We start from the raw sequence: 23,099 nt of genomic DNA, 5'->3' as shown, positions 1-23,099 counted from the left end.
TTTTTTTTAACTTCACTGTGGAAAATGGTATTGACTTTTTTTTTTTTCTTTCCAGAATTTGTACAAATTTGTATCTACTCAAGCAGTAGAAATAAACTCAGTTCAACTAGACCTGAAAAGATCAGAGATATAAATGCGCAATCTCTGCACCCAAATAATAGGCAACAAGACAACAAAGAAAAACTTTGTTATACAAAAGTGCTCCCTTGAAACAACAGGTGGAGTAAACTCTGCTGAATGCAATACCGTCCATGTTACTAAAACAGCTTATGTAGAGCTTATTTGCGACGTCTGTGAGTTATTATATCTGGGTTGCCTTTTCTCATCATAGCTACAAACTCGTCATAGTTGATTCTTGCATCCTGCATATATACGAAACAGAAATATGAAATTAGTTGCTTGATTAGTTGTATTGATTACAACTCTCTTCAGAGTTAGTTGGTGGTTATTGCAATATTAAGACAAACGTTTTTTTACTAAACTTGTGAGAGAAAAAGGGTAACATAGAAGTAACATACATTGTCTGTATCAACTTCGGCGATGATCTCCTTTATTGTATTCTCATCACCCATATTATACTTCTTAAGGGCAGATTCCAACTCTTCCTTTGTGATGTACCTTTGAAACCAGAAGAAAACATGCTAAATCAACATCTAAAGCGATAATGTTGTTAAACTATAATTAATGGACAGAAAATAAATGAGAATACCCGCTCTTATCTTGGTCAAAATATTCAAAGGCTTTGTATAGGTGATCTTCTCTTTCCATTCTATTCATATGCATGGTGGCGGTTATAAATTCAATATAGTCAATGGTTCCATTGCCGTCCACATCGGCCTGAAAACCAAACAAAAGGTTTGGATGCAGAAGATTATCAACAAAACAAGATATGAGATTGCAAAAAGTGAGAAAATTGTATTTATGACAAATAAGAGATGTAGAGTGTAGACCACATCTTCGGGAAGAACCAATAAACTAAGGTATACCCAAAGAAGAAAAGAACAACAATCTTACCGCTTCCATCAGCTGCCTTACTTCCGACTCGGTCATTTTACTGCCAAGTTTAGGGAGACCGGCTTTCAACTCTTCAAAAGTGATTGTTCCACTGTTGTCTGTATCCATGGATTTGAACATTTCTTTCAAGCCAATAATTTCTTCTTCAGAAAGATTTTCGGCGATAACCTGTAAAAAAATAAAATACTTATCAGACGTTTTTTAATGTTGGATAGGCTTTGTAAGAAACCAAACCCTTCAACAAAGCTTAACCTTATTTTAAAACTAGACAGTCTACTGGACTATAGTTTATCTTTTACATAAATGACTTATATATAAGCACTTATATGATAGTAAGTGTTAATGCCATAAACGCTTAATTTGGTTGTTTATCCAAACAAGGTCTTAATCATGTAATTATTTCTCCTTAACACACTTCATGGTTTGGTTGGCCAATAAGGAAACAACATAATCCAATTCCATGATCTAGTTCAGTTATGAATGGCTTCTCCCTTTTATCTACTAATATATAGTGGTAATGTAGATATTTTGCTAAAAGATTGATTATGATGTGATGTTCATGACAACAAAAATGATTATATAAGATAGCTTACCTTCAAAGCTACTTTCTTTAGCTTGTTCATTGCTCGGAATTGTTTCATTCTGCTTAAAACAGCAATATCAAGAGGCTTGTCAGATACATCTCCATCTACTCTCATCCAAGGGTGATCTGGAGTATGTAAAACATTGTGTTACGGCTGATTGATTGAAATGAAGCAACTTTCAATAGCTCAAATGTTCTTACAATGTGCTTAAAAAAATTGGCTGTCACTTTGAAAACAATATATTGATCAACGAATTAACTCATGTGTACTACTATTTTGATAAAATGACAAATGCAGGAGTGCAAAGTCATCTTACGAGAGGGTTGTGAAAGAAAGACAAAAAAGAACACATTATACAGGATGAAGGAAGAAGGTCTAAGTTCAGAAATAAGCATTTTTCTTCCAAGTAGAAAAGGGTTTTTAGATGTGAAAATAAATTTCTGTTTTTCTCTATCCCTTATTGAATGAGTCAAATCAACTACAGCTATTTTGAATATTCATACCCTATTTCCTGCTTGTTATCTCAGCCTCACTGAATCATAATGTAGCACCCTACATGATCAAAATCTCTCTCGGTGAGAAGAAAATGCCAGAATTTCCCTCAGCGTCAACATGATCAAAATAAAATATAAACCACTTTCAGAGTAAAACTTTTTGTATACTAGAAGAATTTGACTTACTAAGTACTTCAACTGCTGAAAGCCGTTCTTTGGGGTCATCTCGTAGCATCTTCTTGACCAGGTCTTTGGCACTACTTGATATAGAAGGCCAAGGTTCCGACGCAAAATCAATATGTCCACGAAGAATAGCATCAAAGATACCCTTTTCATTTTCTTCACATCATAGATAAGAATAAGGTGTGAAAAACATTGGGATGTTACAAAAACATGTAAATTAAGATACTAGAAGAAAACATGTATGCTAAATAAAGCACAACAAATATGGATTTGATGCAATCAGCGATCACTGCAATCAATAATCTCGACCGTCGATGAAAATCGAATGATTGATATTTTGAGTTCCCCATTTGCCAAAGTCACAATTAATCTGATCACTATATCCAACAGCTTAGATAGGCTGATTGCAGTGACTGCCAGAATTATTGACTGCAACAAATTTGTGTCGACCAAAGCACCAATAAAATCTTATATTGAAGCTCACAAGGTATACAATCATTCAGTATTCCTCCATCCAACCAACAAACAAGTTTGCACAACAACCATTAACATATATCCTACATTCCATGAAACTATATATATGCTCCAATGCATGTTATCAATGTTACAATAAAATTAAACTTGTGAGACTTTGCATAGAAAGGATGGAAATGATGGAGACTTTACCTGCCCAGAAGGGGGGTACACCAGAAAGCAGAATGTATAATATAATCCCGGCACTCCAAATATCAGTTTCGGGCCCATAACTTCTACGCAGTACTTCAGGAGCAACATAATAGGCACTCCCAACAAGATCTTTAAATACATCTCCTATTCCCATAAATCAAAATAGAATCAATAACTATTAGGTTGTTATATTTGATCTAACTCGTCCTTACAAAACCAGTTTATCATTGAGGAATGCCTCCCACTTATAAATATATTTTTCATGTCATACCATATCTAATGTGCGACTCTCAACACATCATCTCACATTCAGGATCAGACATTTGAAGCGTGACTAGTCAACGATGGACTCTACCATCTTAGGTTTTTACAAAATTTTACATTAATAAGTACTCCCTCTTGTCTCAAATATAAGCAAAGATTCTATTTTTAGGTTCACTAAATCATTTATGTATTTGGTCTCAAATATTGAGCTTATATTTGAGACCGGGGAGTAACTAACAACTAACTAACTTTTCAAATGAACATTACCTGGTTTGAAAAACACAGAGAGACCAAAATCCGTAGCCTTAAGAGGCGAATTCTCATCTTTACCAAGAAACAAGAAATTCTCAGGCTTCAAGTCTCTATGCATAACTCCCATAGTATGACAGTTATGAACCACGGTAACAATCTGACGGCAAAGGTTAGCAGCAGCACGTTCAGAGTAATGTCCTTTAGTAATAATCCGATCAAAAAGTTCACCGCCGGCACAAAGCTCCATTACAAGGTTAACAGAGTGTTTATCCTCATAAGCACCTTTGAGTTCAACAATGTTACGGTGACCGGTAAGGTGGTGCATGATCTGAACTTCACGACGAACATCATCAATATCATCACGGTTTATGAGTTTTCGTGTAGCGATTGATTTGCAAGCGAATTGTTCTTTCGTGACTTTGTGGGTTACTAAATAAGTAACGCCGAATTGGCCACGGCCGAGTTCGCGGCCGAAGATGAAGATTGAGCGGACGTCTTCCATGGGACGGCCGAGGATTCGGCCGATGGTGGTGGATAAGGGAGGTTGAGGGGGTGAGGGAGTGGAGTTTTGAGGGAGGATTTTGGGGAGGTTTTGAGGTGGATGATCGGAGTAGGTGGTGGTGGTGTTGATGCCGGTGCTGCAGTTGCTACCCATTGAGTTGAAGTCAATGGAGAAAAAGTGTGTGTTGTGTCTTTGCCACGAACAAAGGACTAAGTTGGTCTTCTTGAAGTCAACGGAAAATGTAACGTAAATGTAAAAAATAACCGAAAAAAGATTTTGGCCTTATTTTGTTGTGTAATAGAATGGCTAGACGAAAAGGGATTACTCACCTTATTGTGGAAAGTGATTCCAAACTACTACTCCCTCCGGTCCTTTTTATAAGGAACACTTTGAAAAAATCACACAGACCAAGGAAATACATTTAATATAGTTATTTTCATTTAATACTCTTATAAATTTAAATTTATTACATGTTTACCCTTATTTAATTACTTTTTATTCAACTAACTTATTTATTTTTAAATTTTCTTTCATAATAAATAAGGGCATAAGTGAAATTGAACATTTAAAACATTTGAAAATTGGTCAAAGTTTCTTATAAAAAGGACCAAAAATTTTTCCCAAAGTGTTCCTTATAATAAGGACCGGAGGGAGTAATTGATATGGTTACAGGGAGATGCAATCTTAATGGGGCCACCCCCATTCTGATTCGGCGCATTCAGGAGCTTATCAACATGAATTGGCAAACTCAGGTTCAACACACATGGCGAGAAGGCAATAGAAGCGCAGATTGGCTAGCTAACCATAGTCTTATGCAAGATTCTTTTGATTTTATAACTCTGGAGACTCCTCCTATAGATCTTCAGAGTTCTCTCTTTGCTGATATCTCCGGGGTTTCCATGCCTAGGACTGTGCGTGTAATTTCTTAGTTTTCTTTTCTTTTGGGTTTTGCCCCCTTCATGTACCAAAAAAAAAAAACTTTGAAGATTATTGTCAAAAAAAACTTTGAAGTTGTGTAATAAATACTATTAAATAACTTTGAAGAAACTATAATGATATGATTAGTTGTTTTTATTGAGTAAAAAAATCATTAAATGAAAATTAAAATATTGAGTACAAGTGGTTAATATGTCCGATTTACTTTATAAAAAATAAAAAAAAAATGTTTAGATTAGACCTATTGACCTTTACTTGAATTTGAACTAATAACTTCATAGTGTGTGAATTTTGTGACGTTTATAACTTCATCTACATTAAAAAAAAATAAACTAGACAAGAAATGATAAAAATTAAAATATGATTAAAAAAAATTGATCTTAAACTAAATTATGAACTACTATTAAGTTCTTGTAGTAGCAGCAATTTCATAAGTAAGTTCTTTTGTGGTAGCAACAATCTCAAAAGTTTGGGCAATTTAAAAATGATAATTGACTTGTTTTAGTTTTACTAGGGGTAAACCCGTGCGTTGCACGGGTTTGATTAAAATGTATAATTAAAATATTTTTATAAATAAAAAATAATAATTATGATAACTATAATCACATATAGTTAAATAATATATATATTATTTTAAAATATGATTATATTTAATATTAGTATATGAGTAAAAAAAAAGTTGTTTAAAAATATTAGATTTTTTATTAATTTATATCGTAGTTTGTTTATATTTTAATGTAATAGATCTCTTATAATATTTCATAAGTTTGAAAGGATGTATCATTTTTTTATTTTATTAGTGTAATCATATAAGATTTTAGTTTTCTTTATATGAGTTGCAATTTTATCGTCAAATGTCACTTTGTTTTTTATTTTTGATGTATCCCTTATTTTATTATTTTCAATAAGAGTTGGAGGTATACCTAATTATACTTGTAGACAATATTGCTCATGAGAAATGTTAAAATAAGTTTTGATTATAGAATATGATTCATATATGGTGGCTTTGACTATTTGTTCCACGTGATCTCATTTTTTGAAAATTATGTATCAAATAGCGTATTTGTTTACTACGTTCTATGCAATTTAAAGTTCCAAATAACTTATCTACTTACTCTGTCTTGGAGTTTATTTTCACTTATTCACTTGGTGAAATTTTATTCCAACTTTATTAGTCCCAATTTTTTAGTCTATTGTTTGGTTCACTTTTTTTTTTTTTTGCTTGGTCCTTTTGTTTTTGGTTTGTTTTTCTTTTTCTTGGTGAGGTTTGTGTCTCTTCAAAATTATTGTTAGTTTTTGTCCCTCTTATTTAATATTTTCTTGAACATTTATTTTATTTTTCTTATTATATTATATAAACTTAAATATTTGTTGTTGTCAATATATATAAGTTTGGACGAAGATTTTATATATTTGAATTTAGGTTTAGTTATTTGGTTAAGGTAAAGAAAGTCTTAAAGATGAATTTAAGATTTAACATGTGTCATCTTCTTATTTTCTTAAAAAAATGTCATCTTATTCTTATAAATATTTCACTATTTTATTTTCAGCTGTAACGTAAACATTCTTTTAGAATATGTACTTAATTTATCCAAAAAGTTATATTATTATATAAATTAAATTAATAATTTTTGAATTATTGGTGAATTTTAGTTGTGTGTAAATATGTTTAAATATATGTGTGATTATATTTTCTAAATGTATGTAAATATATTTTAACATCTACGATTTTAATAATTTCTAAAATTTATTTTGACAAATGAGCATCAACAATTTTTATTTAATAATTTTTGTCTTTTTTAATTTAATTTAGAAAGTTTTTAGTAAAATTCTAAGTGGAGGAAAAAGTATTTAGCACAATTTCTAAACTAACATGTTTTTAGCACAATTCTTTTCATTGATTCATTTTATGGCCGTAAGAATAAGATGGCATACGTAGATTAAAATAGGACCGTCTATTAAAATTCATATATATTCACATTGAACCATCCAGATTTAGGCAAGTGTTATACTATAAATGCATGAAGATTATATATTTGGACAACCTCTAAGTCAAGTTGAATCAATATACTTCTTACATGTATTACAATTATAAGAACCGTATGATTTGAGTGTCAACTACAAAAAAAAAACTTATTTTAATTTCTACTTTGTTTTTGTTTCTATATTTCTCTTGATCGAGATCAAGTAGATCACCTACACATTGTAGACAATATAGTATTTAAAAATGAGACACATATTTATATTTCTAGATTATTTGGATTGTCCTCTTTTAATTGAATGCCTCCAACATCAATATACTCTCGATCTATATAAATTTTAAGGCACTTCAAAATCAATAAAAAGAAGTCTCTTTTATCCTCTTCAACTTATTTACATGAAAAAAATTAATTATATTCCCATTAATCAACAATTTTTTATACAAATCTTTTACCTTATATAAAATAATAAATGAAAAAGAAAATAAGAAACAAATAAGCTAAAACATTAGACTAATAAAATAATAAATGAAAAAGAAAAGTTGTCTAATTAGAAACATTATATCAATTAAAAAAAATGATGATTTACAAACTGCCATTAGAGTTAAATACACATCCTTACATGAGGTGCCATTTCATAGGCTTTATAAGGAGCAAGGATGCAACGTAAACAAAAATAGAAGTATGTTTTATCCTGTTCTCCTCCTTCACATGAAAAAATAGTCATATTCATATTAATCAATTCAACTCAAAGTTTAATTAATCATCGAACAAAACACCGGTTGATATTTTAAAAAATATCCAACCTAAAAAAGAAATATAAAAAATGATTAGAGATGTTCCAAACTCAGAGTAATAGAAAAATTCCAATTTACAAACATATTAATAGACAACTATCACATATATGTATATCAATTTCTTAATCAATCACATATAGACATACCTGATATTCTAAGAGGTTAGACACCATCACCTACCAAGGACAAAAACCAATATACTTACGATGTAACTATATATATGCACACAATAACTTTTAAATCAATTCAAGACACTATAATGTGTAACTATAACATATGGAAGGTGAAGATGCATAACTTTTTCTCATGGAGATGTTAGACAAAGAAACCATAGAGTTTTTGCATGAGATAGATAAATTAAAATTTTGTTAAAACATAGAAGGTAGACTTCCTGATATGGTGGTGGTGATAATTAGCTTTTGGGTTAACTTTATATAGAGCTTGTGTTTGATAATTAGCTAAATTTACATATTCAATATTAGTGTCTCCAAGAATTCTTTGTTTTCAATTGCATTGATATGGAATTGTAACATACAATATATATTTTAATATATTATTATTATTAGAGTAACTCTATTATATGAAATATGAAAAGGTTTTAATAGAGATTGTAAACTTTTCTTATAGAGTGTCACATCATCACAATGCATGTTTGTGAGCAACTCAACAACTAAAGTATTTTTTTTTCATAAAATTTATTTTGTCAAGCATGAAATTTTTTTGAGGAGTAAGTTTTTTATTTGGTTTATTTATTTAAAGTAAATTTTTGCAAATTGCAAATCATATTTACACATGCATGATTTATATTTTATATTTGGTAGTGTAAAATATGAAAGAGCATATATCTACTCATTGTTCTTTTTGTAATTTGACTTTTTTTTTTCTTTTCTTTCTTTCATTATTATTGGGAGCTATTATTATTGTAATATATAGATAATTACTTTGGAGGTTGAATGGACACACAAAATAAATTGTGGGACAAATTTTAAATAGATATGACAAGCTCTCTAAAACATGCCACATCATCACAATGAAGGCCTATGAGCAATTCAACCTTCCTTTTACTAGTAAAAGATTAGGTTTTTTTTTTTGAAGAAGCTTAGTTTTATTAGGTTAATCATGAGATTATTAATTTTAAGGTTTAATTACAGATTTTGTCCCCTTATTTTTATTCATTAATTGGTCTTCTTATTTGAAAATCACTCAGTTTTGATTCAAAAATTAGATTTTTGTATTTATAATGACGATTTAACATATTTTAAATTATGTAACATACAAACTGATGTTATTGAATGATAAAAAAAAATCATGAAAATACAAACATGGTTGTTATAATATAAATAGTGACGGTTCTTTCGATACTAATTTGAGTAACATTGTTTGCAGAGGATTAGGGAAAGATTCAAATATGGTCATCTTATATAGAATTTTTTACAATAAGTTGGAACATGTAATTCAATCTAGGTTGAATTGTGGGCTCTTAGAATTGGTATCCGGTAGCTCATAATTTGGATTTTTTTTTTATAAGCAAACGCTCATAATTTGGACTTAAAATAGGTTTTTTTTTATACAAAAATAGGTATATTTTGAAAAGAACTCTAAAATTATTACGAATATGATTCATTCAATGACTTTTATAAATGTTTTTCATCTTCCTTTTTACAAGAGAAAACGTTGATTATGTTTATCTCGAAACGAACGCGTGTGCGGATCTTCTTCTTGCCATCGAAGGAGTCATCCATCATCTTTTAAAGAAAATCTATTTGATTTAACTTGTCATACCGTCTCTTTTATTATTTGACAATGTTACAAGTGTCTCTTTAGTTTGTTTGATTTCGCAATCCTTTCATATTTCCATAAAATAAAATAAAAATACGAATATTTCTATATTTATATTTTTGTCAAGTTACTAAATTGTTACAAGTTTTTCATAAAAAATAAATAAAATGAAAATGGTGTTTGGGCTTAGAAATCAACACATTTATCTCTAATGATGTGCAATCCCATGTCAATGTCAAATAAATATTGTCAATTAAGCCATTCAAGAACCAAATGAGAGTTTACATCTTTATCTTTGTTTTCTTCTTAGTAGTGACTTTTATACATTAATATATTGTGCATTTTTATGACTAAATCAAATAAAACAGATTCACCTAACGGCCACAAGCAACTTATTTACTCTTTCATATTTTTAATTTAATCGCCTAACTTTTTTAAGTATATAATGTTAGGTAGCCTTTTCTTGTAAAATTGTTATCTAATATTAAATATTAATATAATATAATTAAATGGCTCTAGTGGAAGAAAAATGTTATAACAAGATTAATTGTGAAGACGTTGTTTCTCATTTATGTTTGGTGAAATTGAAAGGGCACGAAAATAAAACAATTCAAGTTTTTCTTGAAAATTCAAACATACTACTAGTATTACTCTATTAGTTTTCTATGGTGGCCAATTGTCATTAGCTCAATTATAGAAAATGGTTCTTTCGCGGCACTTCAATTATTTGTGAATACATAATTTTGGTACGAAAATATATATGCAGATCAAATCAAACATAGTTCACACAAATATGTATTTTCTTATCATGTCATCAAAACTACTAATAATACTTATTTTTCCTCCAAGGCCGTCCATGCACACCACTCAAATAATAAAAATATTGCTAATGAAAAGAATAAAAACAATTAATCATCTTTGAGGAAATTTAAAAAACAAAAACTGAATATAATCAAATGACAGCAACCTCAGTCCAATGTATATAGCCTGTAGAATGGTTGTCAAGCTTGTGCACAATAATAACAAAACATAAGACTCAGGGAGGCTTTATTGATTGATTATTAAATAGAATACATGGCACACTACAGCCCTTACAGGTAGCAACATGTATTCACAACCTGCTAAGATGTTTCATCAGAATAATATTTACACATGAACTAGGAACGGAAGAAGAACATAATCACCAACTACCTAACATAGTACAATGTCCCTACCCTCATATCCCCTACGTTAGATTGTCAAACGATTTGTGTATTCGCTAGAATAGCACTAATCATTCGTACAGAATCTAACGTCAAAGGGGATTTCAAAGTAAAATATGCTAATAAAATATGTTAAATAAAGAAACCATAATAACAACAGAAATTATAACTAGCCTTAAATCCAACTCTGGGGCATGGTGTTGTAACCTTTGATTGGAATGGATGGATCACTAATAGCCAGACCTTTCCCCCTGCTTGTACCACTACTAGAACCCGCCGAGAGCATGGCCATCAGACTTCCACCATGCACCCTACCTTCAGGAACAGCAACTGACATAGGATAATGACCACCTTCCTCAGCTGAGGTGCGAGTGCTTGCAACTTCAAGTTGGTTCAAGTCAGAACAAGTTCTTGGAGCTGCCGCAGTGCCTAGGCTACTCCCTATTTTAATCATAGCCACTTCCATTTCTTTGTTAAAGAGTACCTGCTTTAGATGATCTGGCATGCTAGAACGAGGATCCTGACCAGATCCCAAAGAGAGACCTCCATGAACCCTCTTATCATGTACTAGTCCACTATGAAGTGCACACAGACCTGTTTTCCCCCTTGCAAATGAAGTACAAGGAGCATCTGCCTGGATTCCATATTCTGACCCTGGATGGCCCCACGAGCATCTCTTGCCTCCCCCATGTGCCTTGCAAAAGTCAGTGCTTCCTTGTGCACTTTTGCCACACCCTTCAAACTTGCATCTTTTGCCTCCACCGTGGCGGACACAGTGATCAGTCCTTCCTCTGGCACTCTTTGTACAGCCTGCCACAGCACACCTCTTTCCACCCCCATGTGCCACACAGAAGTTTGTACCTCCATGAACACTTTTAGTGCATATTCCACCACCCTGGTATGTGCAACGTTTGCCCCCACCATGGCCCTTACAAAAGGGGGTGCTCCCCTCAGCACCCTTGGTGCAACCTGGTGCTGTACACCGTTTTCCCCCACCATGTGCTTTGCAAAACATAGTGCTCCCCTGGGCCCCTTTTGTACATCCAGATACTTGGCATCGACGTCCTCCACCATGTGAGATGCAAAGACCTGATAGACCTTCTGCACTCTTGGTGCAATTTTCTCTCTGGCACCTCTTGCCACCACCATGCCGAATACACAGTCCGGATTTCCCTCTGGCAGCTCTAGAACAACCATCATGGCTGCATCTCCGGCCACCACCATGGGCAATACAGAAATCTGTCCGTCCTTCTGCACTCTTTGTGCAACCAAGGTATTCACACCGCCTTCCACCTCCATGAGCCTTGCAGTACACAGTACGACCCTCGGCTCCTTTGTGGCAGCCAGGTTTCTGACACCTCCTACCACCACCATGAGATATACAGCGTCCAGAGGCACCTCTGGCTCCCTTTCCACATCCCTCAACTTGACATATCTTGGAATTACCGTGGCGATGTGGTGGCTGTTGCTGATGTGTTAGCCCAGAAATACATGTGACTGAACTTTTTGCTCCGGTTGAGGACGGGTCCTGAACTATGGGACTATGATCAAACTGCTTTGGAGCCTGATTAAAAAGGAAACTAGCTTCAGTATTTAATGATGCCTTCAAAGATGGCAAAACAATCCCTGGCTTCCAACTGCATGACGTAGATCCCTCGTCTGGATTTTGTGTCCCGCTGAATACCGATGCCATCTCCATATTCAATTGAGGATGTGATGGATTTAGATGAACACTTGTAATATCTGACTCACACGGTCCGGTAGAAAGGCTCAACTCCAAATCAAACTTTGGTTGCAGCTCCAATGTCTTCATATTGTAATCAACTGGTTTCCTAAGGCTATGTGCCTTCTCAGAGCCAAGGTTAAGAGTAAAGTCCAGTTCAATATCCATAGATGATTCCTCTTCGATATCTTTTCCTGAAGACATAGCAGTGCAAGCAACGGCTGAACTTCCCTTGCTGTCTGATGAACTGGTTGAACGCCCAAGCCCAAGTGACAAGGAAGAGCCAACTGTCTGACTCATACATCCATCAATAAAATCCCACTTCCTTTTTGTTCCCCTAGAGGAAGGCTTAAGGGAGGGGATTGAAGAACCAGGGGAATCGAGTCGTAACACGGTATCTGTACCATAATAATCAGCTCGACTTTGTTCGACTTGCATAGAGCTGCCCAAAATCTTGAATGCATTTGCAGAATTATTAACAGGAAATCCCAAGTGCTGGAACCTTGATTCCATAAAACAACTGCAGAAAACAAAATATCTAATCCTAATTATGAAATTTCAACAGAAAAGCCTGCCTGACTTCGGGGCATAAAGAGATTTATATCTACAAAGTTAGGGTCAGATGTCTCCACAAGAGTACAATGCACCCCCGCTGACAAACCCTGAGGTATCACGTCGATCCATTTAATATATAGAAATATTAAAATGTGATTGAGTTTATCAGTTGTTTGAAGTGCAAATTAACCCAATAACATCAGACTCCTTCCAAAACACATGGGGGGAGAAATCATCCTGTTGACAATAAACCATTGTCAGAACTGGAACTTCAGCCATAATAGATGTGATTGCAGTGACATTGAATTAAAATGGGTAATACATGGTATAGGAAAGTAACAGCAAAAAAACTCCATGAACTTGTGAATAGGAAACACTACACATTCGATGACACAAAATAAGAAAAATACTATAAATCTAAAACAGAAAAACAATATTTTTAAAATGTTTTCAAAATTTGTTTTCCATGCAAGTTGAAATCTGAGATAAAACATAAAGAACACTGATTAATAACATATTAATAAATAAATGAATAAATAAATAAACAAGGTACATAATCTCAGTAGTGAAAGGGCATCATCATAATTCATAAGCCAACTTAAAAATTGCAGTTTATAACAGATCAATTGGAACAGAATAAAATTTCATGCCCAGATCACCAAAATCTATTTTAACAGAATCTGAAGGGAAAAAAATAATCATTCACCACAAATTTGAACACCAAACCACAACCGAAATTCCAGAGGATGAAATTTTTATTCAAAAAATCTGAACTTGAATAGCAAAAACCATAGATAGCCCAACTCCAAGTGAACGAACACTTGAAAAAGTCATTAATCAACCAAAAAGAAAGTAAAAGCTGTCGCAACTAACAATTACCTTGAACAATATCAAATATTCTTTAGATATATCAACAAAAAATTCTTTTTTTTTTCTTAAAAAAAAAAAATAGCATATCAGATCAGAGCAAAACTTTGATAAAACCAGAAGATTGCGGAGAATTATAAAACAATGTTCAACTTAGAATCTCAAACCTCTACCCAACAAAGAGAATATCAGAAAGAAATATAAAAGCATGAAAATTGAAATATTTAGTCATATATCGGTGAAATTGATGACATAACGTTGAAATTAAAGTTAATTAAGCAAGAAACAGTTCGAGGTAAATAAAATGAATGGGAAGAAATATTTCGATTCAATTTTCACTATTATAAATATAATAAACTTGGAAAACTCAGAATTTTCAAGTTTCAATCAAAACAAAAAATCCAGAAACAGAGTTTAAAAAATGAATCAAATAAAACTCTAGCTCCAAAATTCACATGCACGAACGGTTAAATACAATTCGAGATTGAAAAGAATGAAATGAAAAACAAAAAAGGTTACTGAAATGATAATTGAGTTGGTTGCATGAGAAATCGAATTGAAAAATTGAAATTGAATATTGAAGATCAGAGGGAGAATTGAATTACCTATGCAGTCTCTCGATTTGATTTGAATTGAATTGGAATTGGATTTGGATTATGAGAAGCGGCTTGAATCTAGGGCTTTTGTAATTGGAGAAGGGATTGTGTGAGTGACAGAGAGATATAGAGATGATAGAAAAAACGAGAAGATGCCGACAGAGAAGAAAGAGTGAGAGAGGTAGGAATAAGGATGAAGAGGCGCGTGTTTACTGTTAACACTGTGGGCGTACGCTACACCCAAATTTAATACCCATTTCTAGGGTTACATTTTTTCCTCTATTTTTTGTTTTTTTCCACCTACTTATTTCCTTTTTTTTAGTCTAAATAAAATTAAGAATAAATATAATTAATTTTTTTAATCTAAAAGATAATAATTAATAATAATTAAAAGGTGACAGTTATATACTCCCTCCGTGACAATATATAATCAAAAATCATATTTTTAAGTTCATTGCATATTCAATGTATCTGGTCTACAGACCTACATTGAATATGCAATAAACCTAAAAAGATGATTTTTGCTTATATATTGTCACGGAAGACCAGATACGTTAAGTATGCAATGAACTTAAAAAGATTATTTTAATTAATATTTTTTTAACAAGAGATTATTTTAATTAATATATTGTCACGGAGGGAGTATCGTTTTTACTCGATTTAAAAGTTTTGAGATAAAGTGATTTGTTTCATATAAGTTGAGTATACAGTATTTTACTAAAAATATAATAGACTAAAAATGTAGAATTACAAAATCCTGACAGCTATCACCACGAGTTTAAGCATTGTCATGCAAGGTGACACGACAGAACGATACTTCTTGTGTTTTGGTTTTAGTATGTTATAACTTTTTTCTATTTGAAGTATGATTTTCTATTGTGACAAGTGTCAGGTGAGTTAAGTCTCGCATTGCTCAAAAAACTAGAGGTTGAATATTTGTTTTGTAAAAGCTGAGTATACAAATATTTTACAAAAAATATTATACTAAAAATGTGGAATTATAAGAACTTGACGGCTTCTTGGTTGAGTTTGAGCAATGTCATGCAATCTGACACGATATAATGAGGTTTCTAGCTTTAGTTTAGCATGTTGTAACATTTGTTTGTATTTGAAGTTTTGATTTTTGTTCTCTTAAACCTAAAATGTCTCACATATTAAAAAGCGAGAGTTATATATTGTTTTTACTCAATATCAAATGTTTGTTATTTTGAGATTAAGTGATTTATTTTCTATAAGTTGAGTACACTAATATTTTACTAAAAATAGGATAGTAAAAATGTAGAATTACAAAAATTTGACGGCTTCTCGGTAGAGTTTAAGCAATGTCATGCAAGCTGACATGATATAATGAGGTTTCTCGCTTTGGTTTAGCATGTTGTAGCCTTCGCTTGTATTTTAAGTTTTGATTTTTGTTCTGGTAATCCTAAAATATCTCACATATTAAAAAGTGAGAGTTATATATTGTTTTTACTCAAATGTTTGTTATTTTTAGATTAAGTTATTTGTTTTGTATAAGCTCGTATACATATATTTCACAAAAATAGGACACTAAAAAATGTAGAATTATAAGAACTTGACGGCATCTCGATCGAGTTTGAGCAATGTCATACTCAATATCAAAAGTGTGTTGCTATGAGATTAAATCGTGCAAGTTTAGTGAAGAAAGCGTATATGCATATAGTTTACTAAAAATAGAATCATATAATTACAATATCTTAACAAATTTTCGAGCTAGTTTGAGCATTGTCGTGCAAGCTGACACAACAGAATGGCGTTTCTGGTGATATAAATTAGTATATTGTAACTTAATTTTTATTTGACGTTTTGTTTTTTCATCAACAATATGGAATTCTTATTTGAAATCCAAAATTATTTTCATGTTGAGCATTGTTAAGCTCATATTAGTCTTTTTCTAATTATGAGAATATTTTTGCCCAATTTTATTATTTTTTGCATCGACCCTCTTTATTTAGTTTTAAAATTGTTATAAAAAATAGTAATATATTAATAGATTAAATGGTGGAACTTATATAGAGTTTATACTCGATATTAAATGTTTGCTATTTTGAGATTACGTGATTCGTTATCCGTACAATTTGAGTGAAAAGAGTGTGTATACGGATATTTTACTAAAAATAGGATGCTGAAATTGTAGAATTACAAGATCCTGACAGATACCTCCACGAGTTTAAGCATTGTCCTGCAAAGCGACACGACAGAACGATGCTTCTTGTGTTTTGGTTTTAGTATGTTGTAACTTTTTTCTATTTGAAGTATGATTTCTATTGCGACAAATGTGAGGTGAGTTAAATCTCACATTGCTCAAAAAAGTAGAGATTGAATATTTGTTTTGTATAAGCTTAGTAGACAAATATTTTACAAAAATTATGTTACTAAAAATGTAGAATTACAAGAACTTGACGGCTTCTCGGTCGAGTTTGAGCAATGTCATGCAATCTGACACGATATAATGAGGTTTCTAGCTTTAGTTTAGCATGTTGTAACTTTTGTCTGTATTTGAAGTTTTGATTTTTGTTCTCTTAAACCGAAAATGTATCACATATTAAAAAGCGAGAGTTATATATTGTTTTTACTCAATATTAAATGTTTGTTATTTTGAGATTAAGTCATTTATTTCCTATAAGCTGAGTACACTAATATTATATTAAAAATAGGATAGTAAAAATATAGAATTACAAAAATTTGACGGGTTCTCGGTAGAGTTTGAGCGATGTTATGCAAGCTGACACGATATAATGAGGTTTCTTGCTTTGGTTTAGCATGTTGTAGCCTTCATTTGTATTTTCAGTTTTGATTTTTGTTCTGGTAAACCTAAAATATCTCACATATTAAAAAGTGAGAGTTATATATTGTTTTTACTCAAATGTTTGTTATTTTTAGATTAAGTTATTTGTTTTGTATAAGCTCGTATACATATATTTCACTAAAAATAGGATACTAAAAAATGTAGAATTATAAGAACTTAATAGCTTCTCGATCGTGTTTGAGCAATGTCATACTCAATATTAAAAGTTTGTTGCTATGAGATTAGATGATTTATTAATCGTGCAAGTTTAGTGAAGAAAGCGTGTATGCATATAGTTTATTAAAAATAGAATCATATAATTACAATATCTTAACAAATTTTCGAGCTAGTTTGAGCATTGTCATGCAAGCTGACACGACATAATGGCGTTTCTCGTGATATAAATTAGTATATTGTAACTTAATTTTTATTTGACGTTTTGTTTTTTCATAAACAATATGGAATTCTTATTTGAAATCCAAAATTATTTTCATGATTGTTAAGCTCATATTAATTTTTTTCTTCTGATTATGAGAATATTTTTGCCCAATTTTATTATTTTTTGCATCGACCCCCTTTATTTAGTTTTAAAATTGTTATAAAATATAGTAATATATTAATAGATTAAATGGTGTAACTTATATAGAGTTTATACTCGATATTAAATGTTTTCTATTTTGAGATTACGTGATTCGTTATCCGTACAATTTGAGTGAAAAGAGTGTGTATACAGATATTTTACTAAAAATAGGATGCTGAAATTGTAGAATTACAAGATCCTGACAGCTACCTCCACGAGTTTAAGCATTGTCATGCAAGGTGACACGACAGAACGATGCTTTTTGTGTTTTGGTTTTAGTATGTTATAACTTTTTTTCTATTTGAAGTATGATTTTCTATTGTGACAAGTGTCAGGTGAGTTAAGTCTCGCATTGCTCAAAAAACTAGAGGTTGAATATTTGTTTTGTAAAAGCTGAGTATACAGGTATTTTACAAAAAATATTATACTAAAAATGTGGAATTATAAGAACTTGACGGCTTCTTGGTTGAGTTTGAGCAATGTCATGCAATCTGACACGATATAATGAGGTTTCTAGCTTTAGTTTAGCATGTTGTAACATTTGTTTGTATTTGAAGTTTTGATTTTTGTTCTCTTAAACCTAAAATGTCTCACATATTAAAAAGCGAGAGTTATATATTGTTTTTACTCAATATCAAATGTTTGTTATTTTGAGATTAAGTGATTTATTTTCTATAAGTTGAGTACACTAATATTTTACTAAAAATAGGATAGTAATAATGTAGAATTACAAAAATTTGACGGCTTCTAGGTAGAGTTTGAGCAATGTCATGCAAGCTGACACGATATAATGAGGTTTTTCGCTTTGGTTTAGCATGTTGTAGCCTTCGTTTGTATTTTAAGTCTTGATTTTTGTTCTCGTAAACCTAAAATATCTCACATATTAAAAAGTGAGAGTTATATATTGTTTTTACTCAAATATTTGTTATTTTTAGATTAAGTTATTTGTTTTGTATAAGCTCGTACACATATATTTCACTAAAAATAGGATACTAGAAAATGTAGAATTATAAGAACTTAACGGCTTCTCAATCGAGTTTGAGCAATGTCGTACTCAATATTAAAAGTTTGTTGCTATGAGATTAGATGATTTATTAATCGTGCAAGTTTAGTGAAGAAAGCGTGTATGCATATAGTTTACTAAAAATAGAATCATATAATTACAATATCTTAACAAATTTTTGAGCTAGTTTGAGCATTGTCGTGCAAGCTGACACGATAGAATGGTGTTTCTCGTGATATAAATTAGTATATTGTAACTTAATTTTTATTTGATGTTTTGTTTTTTCATAAACAATATGGAATTCTTATTTGAAATCCAAAATTATTTTCATGTTAAGCATTGTTAAGCTCATATTATTTTTTTTTCTAATTATGAGAATATTTTTGCCCAATTTTATTATTTTTTGCATCGACCCCCTTTATTTAGTTTTAAAATTGTTATAAAATATAGTAATATATTAATAGATTAAATGGTGGAATTTATATAGAGTTTATACTCGATATTAAATGTTTGCTATTTTGAGATTACGTGATTCGTTATCCGTACAATTTGAGTGAAAAGAGTGTTTATACGGATACTTTACTAAAAATAGGATGTTGAAATTGTAGAATTACAAGATCCTGACAGCTACCTCCACGAGTTTAAGCATTGTCATTCAAGGTGACACAACAGAACCATGCTTCTTGTGTTTTGGTTTTAGTATGTTGTAACTTTTTTATATTTGAAGTATGATTTCTATTGTGACAAGTGTGAGGTGATTTAAATCTCACATTGCTCAATAATTTAGAGGTTAAATATTTGTTTTGTATAAGCTGAGTATACTGATATTTTACAAAAATTGGATACTAAAAATGTAGAATTAGAAGAACGTCTTGACGGCTTCTCAGTCGAGTTTGAGCAATGTCATGCAATCTGACACGATATAATGAGGTTTCTAGATTTAGTTTAGCATGTTGTAACCTTTATTTGTATTTGAAGTTTTGATTTTTGTTCTCTTAAACCTAAAATATCTCACATATTAAAAAGTGAGAGTTATATATCGTTTTTACTCAATATTAAGTGTTTTGTTATTTTGATATTAAGTGATTTATTTCCTATAAGCTGACTACACTAATATTTTACTAAAAGTATGATAGTAAAAATGTAGAATTACAAAAATTTAACGGCTTATCGGTAGAGATTGAGTAATGTCATGCAAGCTGACACGATATAATGAGGTTTCTCGCTTTGGTTTAGCATGTTGTAACCTTCTTTTGTATTTTAGATTTTGATTTTTGTTATGGTAACCCTAAAATATCTCACATATTAAAAAGTGTGAGTTATATATTGTTTTTACTCGAATGTTTGTTATTCTTAGATTAAGTTATTTATTTTGTATAAGCTGAGTATACATATATTTCACTAGAAATAAGATACTAAAAAATGTATAATTATAAGAACTTGACGGCTTCTCGATCGAATTTGAGCAATGTCATACTCAATATTAAAAGTTTGTTGCTGTGAGATTATATGATTTATTAATCGTGCAAGTTTAGTGAAGAAAGCGTGTATGCATATTGTTTATTAAAAATAGAATCATATAATTACAATATCTTAACAAATTTTTGAGCTAGTTTGAGCATTGTCGTGCAAGCTGATACGACATAATGAAGTTTCTTGTGATATAAATTACTATATTGTAAGTTAATTTTTATTTGATGTTTTGTTTTTTTCATCAACATTATGGAATTCTTATTTGAAATTCAAATTTATTTTCATGTTGAGCATTGTTAAGCTCAAATTAATCTTTTTCTAATTTTGAGAATATTGCCCAATTTTATTATTTTTTGCATCGACTCTCTTTATTTAGTTTTAAAATTATCATAAAATATAGTAATATATTAATAGATTAATAGATTAAATGGTGAAAATTATATAGAGTTTATACTCGATATTAAATGTTTGCTATTTTGAGATTACGTGATTCGTTATCCGTACAATTTGAGTGAAAAGAGTGTCTATTCAGATATTTTACTAAAAATAGGATGCTGAAATTGTAGAAGTACAAGATCCTAACAGCTACCTCCACGAGTTTAAGCATTGTCATGCAAGGTAACACGACAAAACAATGCTTCTCTTGTTTTGGTTTTAGTATGTTGTAACTTTTTTCTATTTGAAGTATGATTTTCTTTTGTGACAAATGTGAGGTGAATTAAGTCTCACCTTGCTAAAAAAAGTGGAGGCTGAACATTTTATAAATGAGATAACCCATAAATTTAATGCTTAAGTTTTTGGTTAAAAGTGTGGTGTCAAACTCAATTGTATAGTTGTTCGTAGCCCAATATGAATGATTCACCGGTTGCCCCCTCGTGACCCAACACTGTCCTCATTATCAATATATATATATATAATACTTATTTAAAAACCAACATGATTTTTAAGTTGACCATTGTTCGAATCAAATTAGTACTTTTATGTTATCTAATTGTATGGATATTTAAGGATATTACGATACTCAACTTATGACATATGTTGACTTAATCAATCAATAGGTATATATAGCAAGAAGAAAATCATGTCATGAACAATTTTACCAAACAAAACAAGCGTCAAAACATTGGCCTTCAAGGGGACAGTATATTTCCTAGGAAAACTGTTAAAATGAAAACTACGAATCACTTTATGAAGATCATTTAAATCACGGTCAAAAATAGAGTTCATGCTACATATTCCATTATCTCTCAATAAAATTCATTATAGTTTTTTAATTTTATTGATTAAAATTGAAGTTAAGAATTATTAAATATATATTAATTTTAATTCAAATGGATTATATTTTTTTTTTAATTTTAATTTTATCAACCAGTAAAAAATTAATATTCCAATACTGTAAAAAATTAACCGTAAATGGAAAATATAGACAAAAAGCCATACGGACTGTATGATGTCCAGATACATTCATTCATCCTCGTATACTTTATGTTTGACGGTCTACCTAAGTATTAAAAGCTGTATAAAAAATTCCTTATGTCTGACTCTGACATGTAGCGTGAGATTTACTAAAATAAAATGGATTAATAAAAGGGTTGAATAATGCTAGCAACACACTCTTTAACAAACACACTTCAACACACTCTCTTTTATTGGTTGAAATTCACATGGGTCCTAAAAAAAATGTGGACCCATATAACTTTTATGGGACCCATATAAATTTTAACCAATACAAGAGAGTGTGTTAGAGTGAGTTTGTTAAAGAGTGTGTTGCTAGCACTCCTCTAAAAGGGTTTGCTGGGTCTGTGAAAGTGAGAAAAAAACAAAGGGTTGATTAAGATCATGCGGCGTGGCGGAACGAAGTTGTCTACCGTTAACAGCTTGACGTGATGATGAGTTTCTTAGGCCAAAAAAGACGGCAGCGGCTCGTTTCGTCACGACTCTCTGTTGGTTGGTCCCCCGTCCCCTCACCAAAATGTACTTTTGAAAGCATCGAGAGATATAATATTGAATTTTGCTTTTTATTTTTTTGACAAAATATTGGGTTTTGCTTGAGTAGCAAAAGTATAGCAGAGGAACACTTTGATAGGCACAACACCAAATAAAAGGTGTTGGGCACACACACATAATTTTAAAAAATTTAAATATAAAATAATTAATTAATGTTAAATGATGTGACTAATTTATTTAACATTTACTTTTTCCATTCTATGGGTGTGTGCCTAAATGAATTTTTGTTGGGGTTGTGCCCAACTAAGAATTACTCAGTATAGCATACCCATTGTTTGTTAAGCTAAACACTCCGGAACATGTACTATATCGATATACAGGTTAGGTGGATGATTATGATTGATTCATAAATAATATTTAATTTAGAAAAATCAATAAATAATATTTGCAAGCTAATAGAATCATCCACCTCAACAAATATATCGATACATATTTACATAACATGTGTATCGAAGGATTTACCTATTGATTTTTATTTTTTAGGATTCTTCTAAGTTCTAAGAAAGGGATTCTAGATTGCTGGCCACCATTACAAATGCGCCATAATTTTCAAACCGTTAGATTTACACTATTAATTAATTTTTATTTTTCTTGACCACACACTATTAATATTATTATTTGTCCCTAAATGGTGTGGATTTATTCTAAGAGCACAAGCAAAACAAAGTCAATTTTGCTTCTATCCCCGCGCTCTAAAAATTCCCTCTTTTTATTTCATTCGGTTATTAATATAAAAAAAAATTACATCAAATATGAATCAGATACATTAAATTCTTAATAAATATAAAAAGCAAATTTTATTTTATATTTAGAATTGGAAGGAGTATTTTTTACATC

The 23,099-nt window shown here is 31.0% G+C and overlaps 2 protein-coding genes across 2 annotated transcripts; both read right to left on the bottom strand.

The window, feature by feature from the left end:
- Nucleotides 1-18: 18 nt before the first annotated feature.
- On the bottom strand, nt 19-4,214 carry LOC123915865 (calcium-dependent protein kinase 1-like). The gene is made up of 8 exons (XM_045967135.1): nt 3,473-4,214; nt 2,942-3,085; nt 2,279-2,431; nt 1,608-1,723; nt 1,015-1,182; nt 710-837; nt 519-618; nt 19-362 (listed from the first exon to the last, which is right to left on the bottom strand). Exons 1-8 carry the CDS (start codon nt 4,110-4,112, stop codon nt 279-281), a joined length of 1,533 nt encoding a protein of 510 aa, XP_045823091.1. The 5' UTR covers nt 4,113-4,214; the 3' UTR covers nt 19-278.
- A 6,256-nt stretch (nt 4,215-10,470) lies between these two features.
- On the bottom strand, nt 10,471-14,674 carry LOC123913308 (hornerin). Its single transcript, XM_045964006.1, has 2 exons — nt 14,403-14,674; nt 10,471-13,167 (listed from the first exon to the last, which is right to left on the bottom strand). The coding sequence occupies exon 2, from the start codon at nt 12,886-12,888 to the stop codon at nt 10,828-10,830; it is 2,061 nt and encodes a 686-aa protein (XP_045819962.1). The 5' UTR covers nt 12,889-13,167; nt 14,403-14,674; the 3' UTR covers nt 10,471-10,827.
- Nucleotides 14,675-23,099: the final 8,425 nt, after the last annotated feature.

This window comes from Trifolium pratense, linkage group LG3 (genome assembly GCF_020283565.1).
Source record: "Trifolium pratense cultivar HEN17-A07 linkage group LG3, ARS_RC_1.1, whole genome shotgun sequence".
NCBI classification, from domain to species: Eukaryota; Viridiplantae; Streptophyta; class Magnoliopsida; order Fabales; family Fabaceae; genus Trifolium; species Trifolium pratense.
Note: the sequence above shows the minus strand (reverse complement) of the source record. Positions and strands in the feature narration are given on the sequence as shown.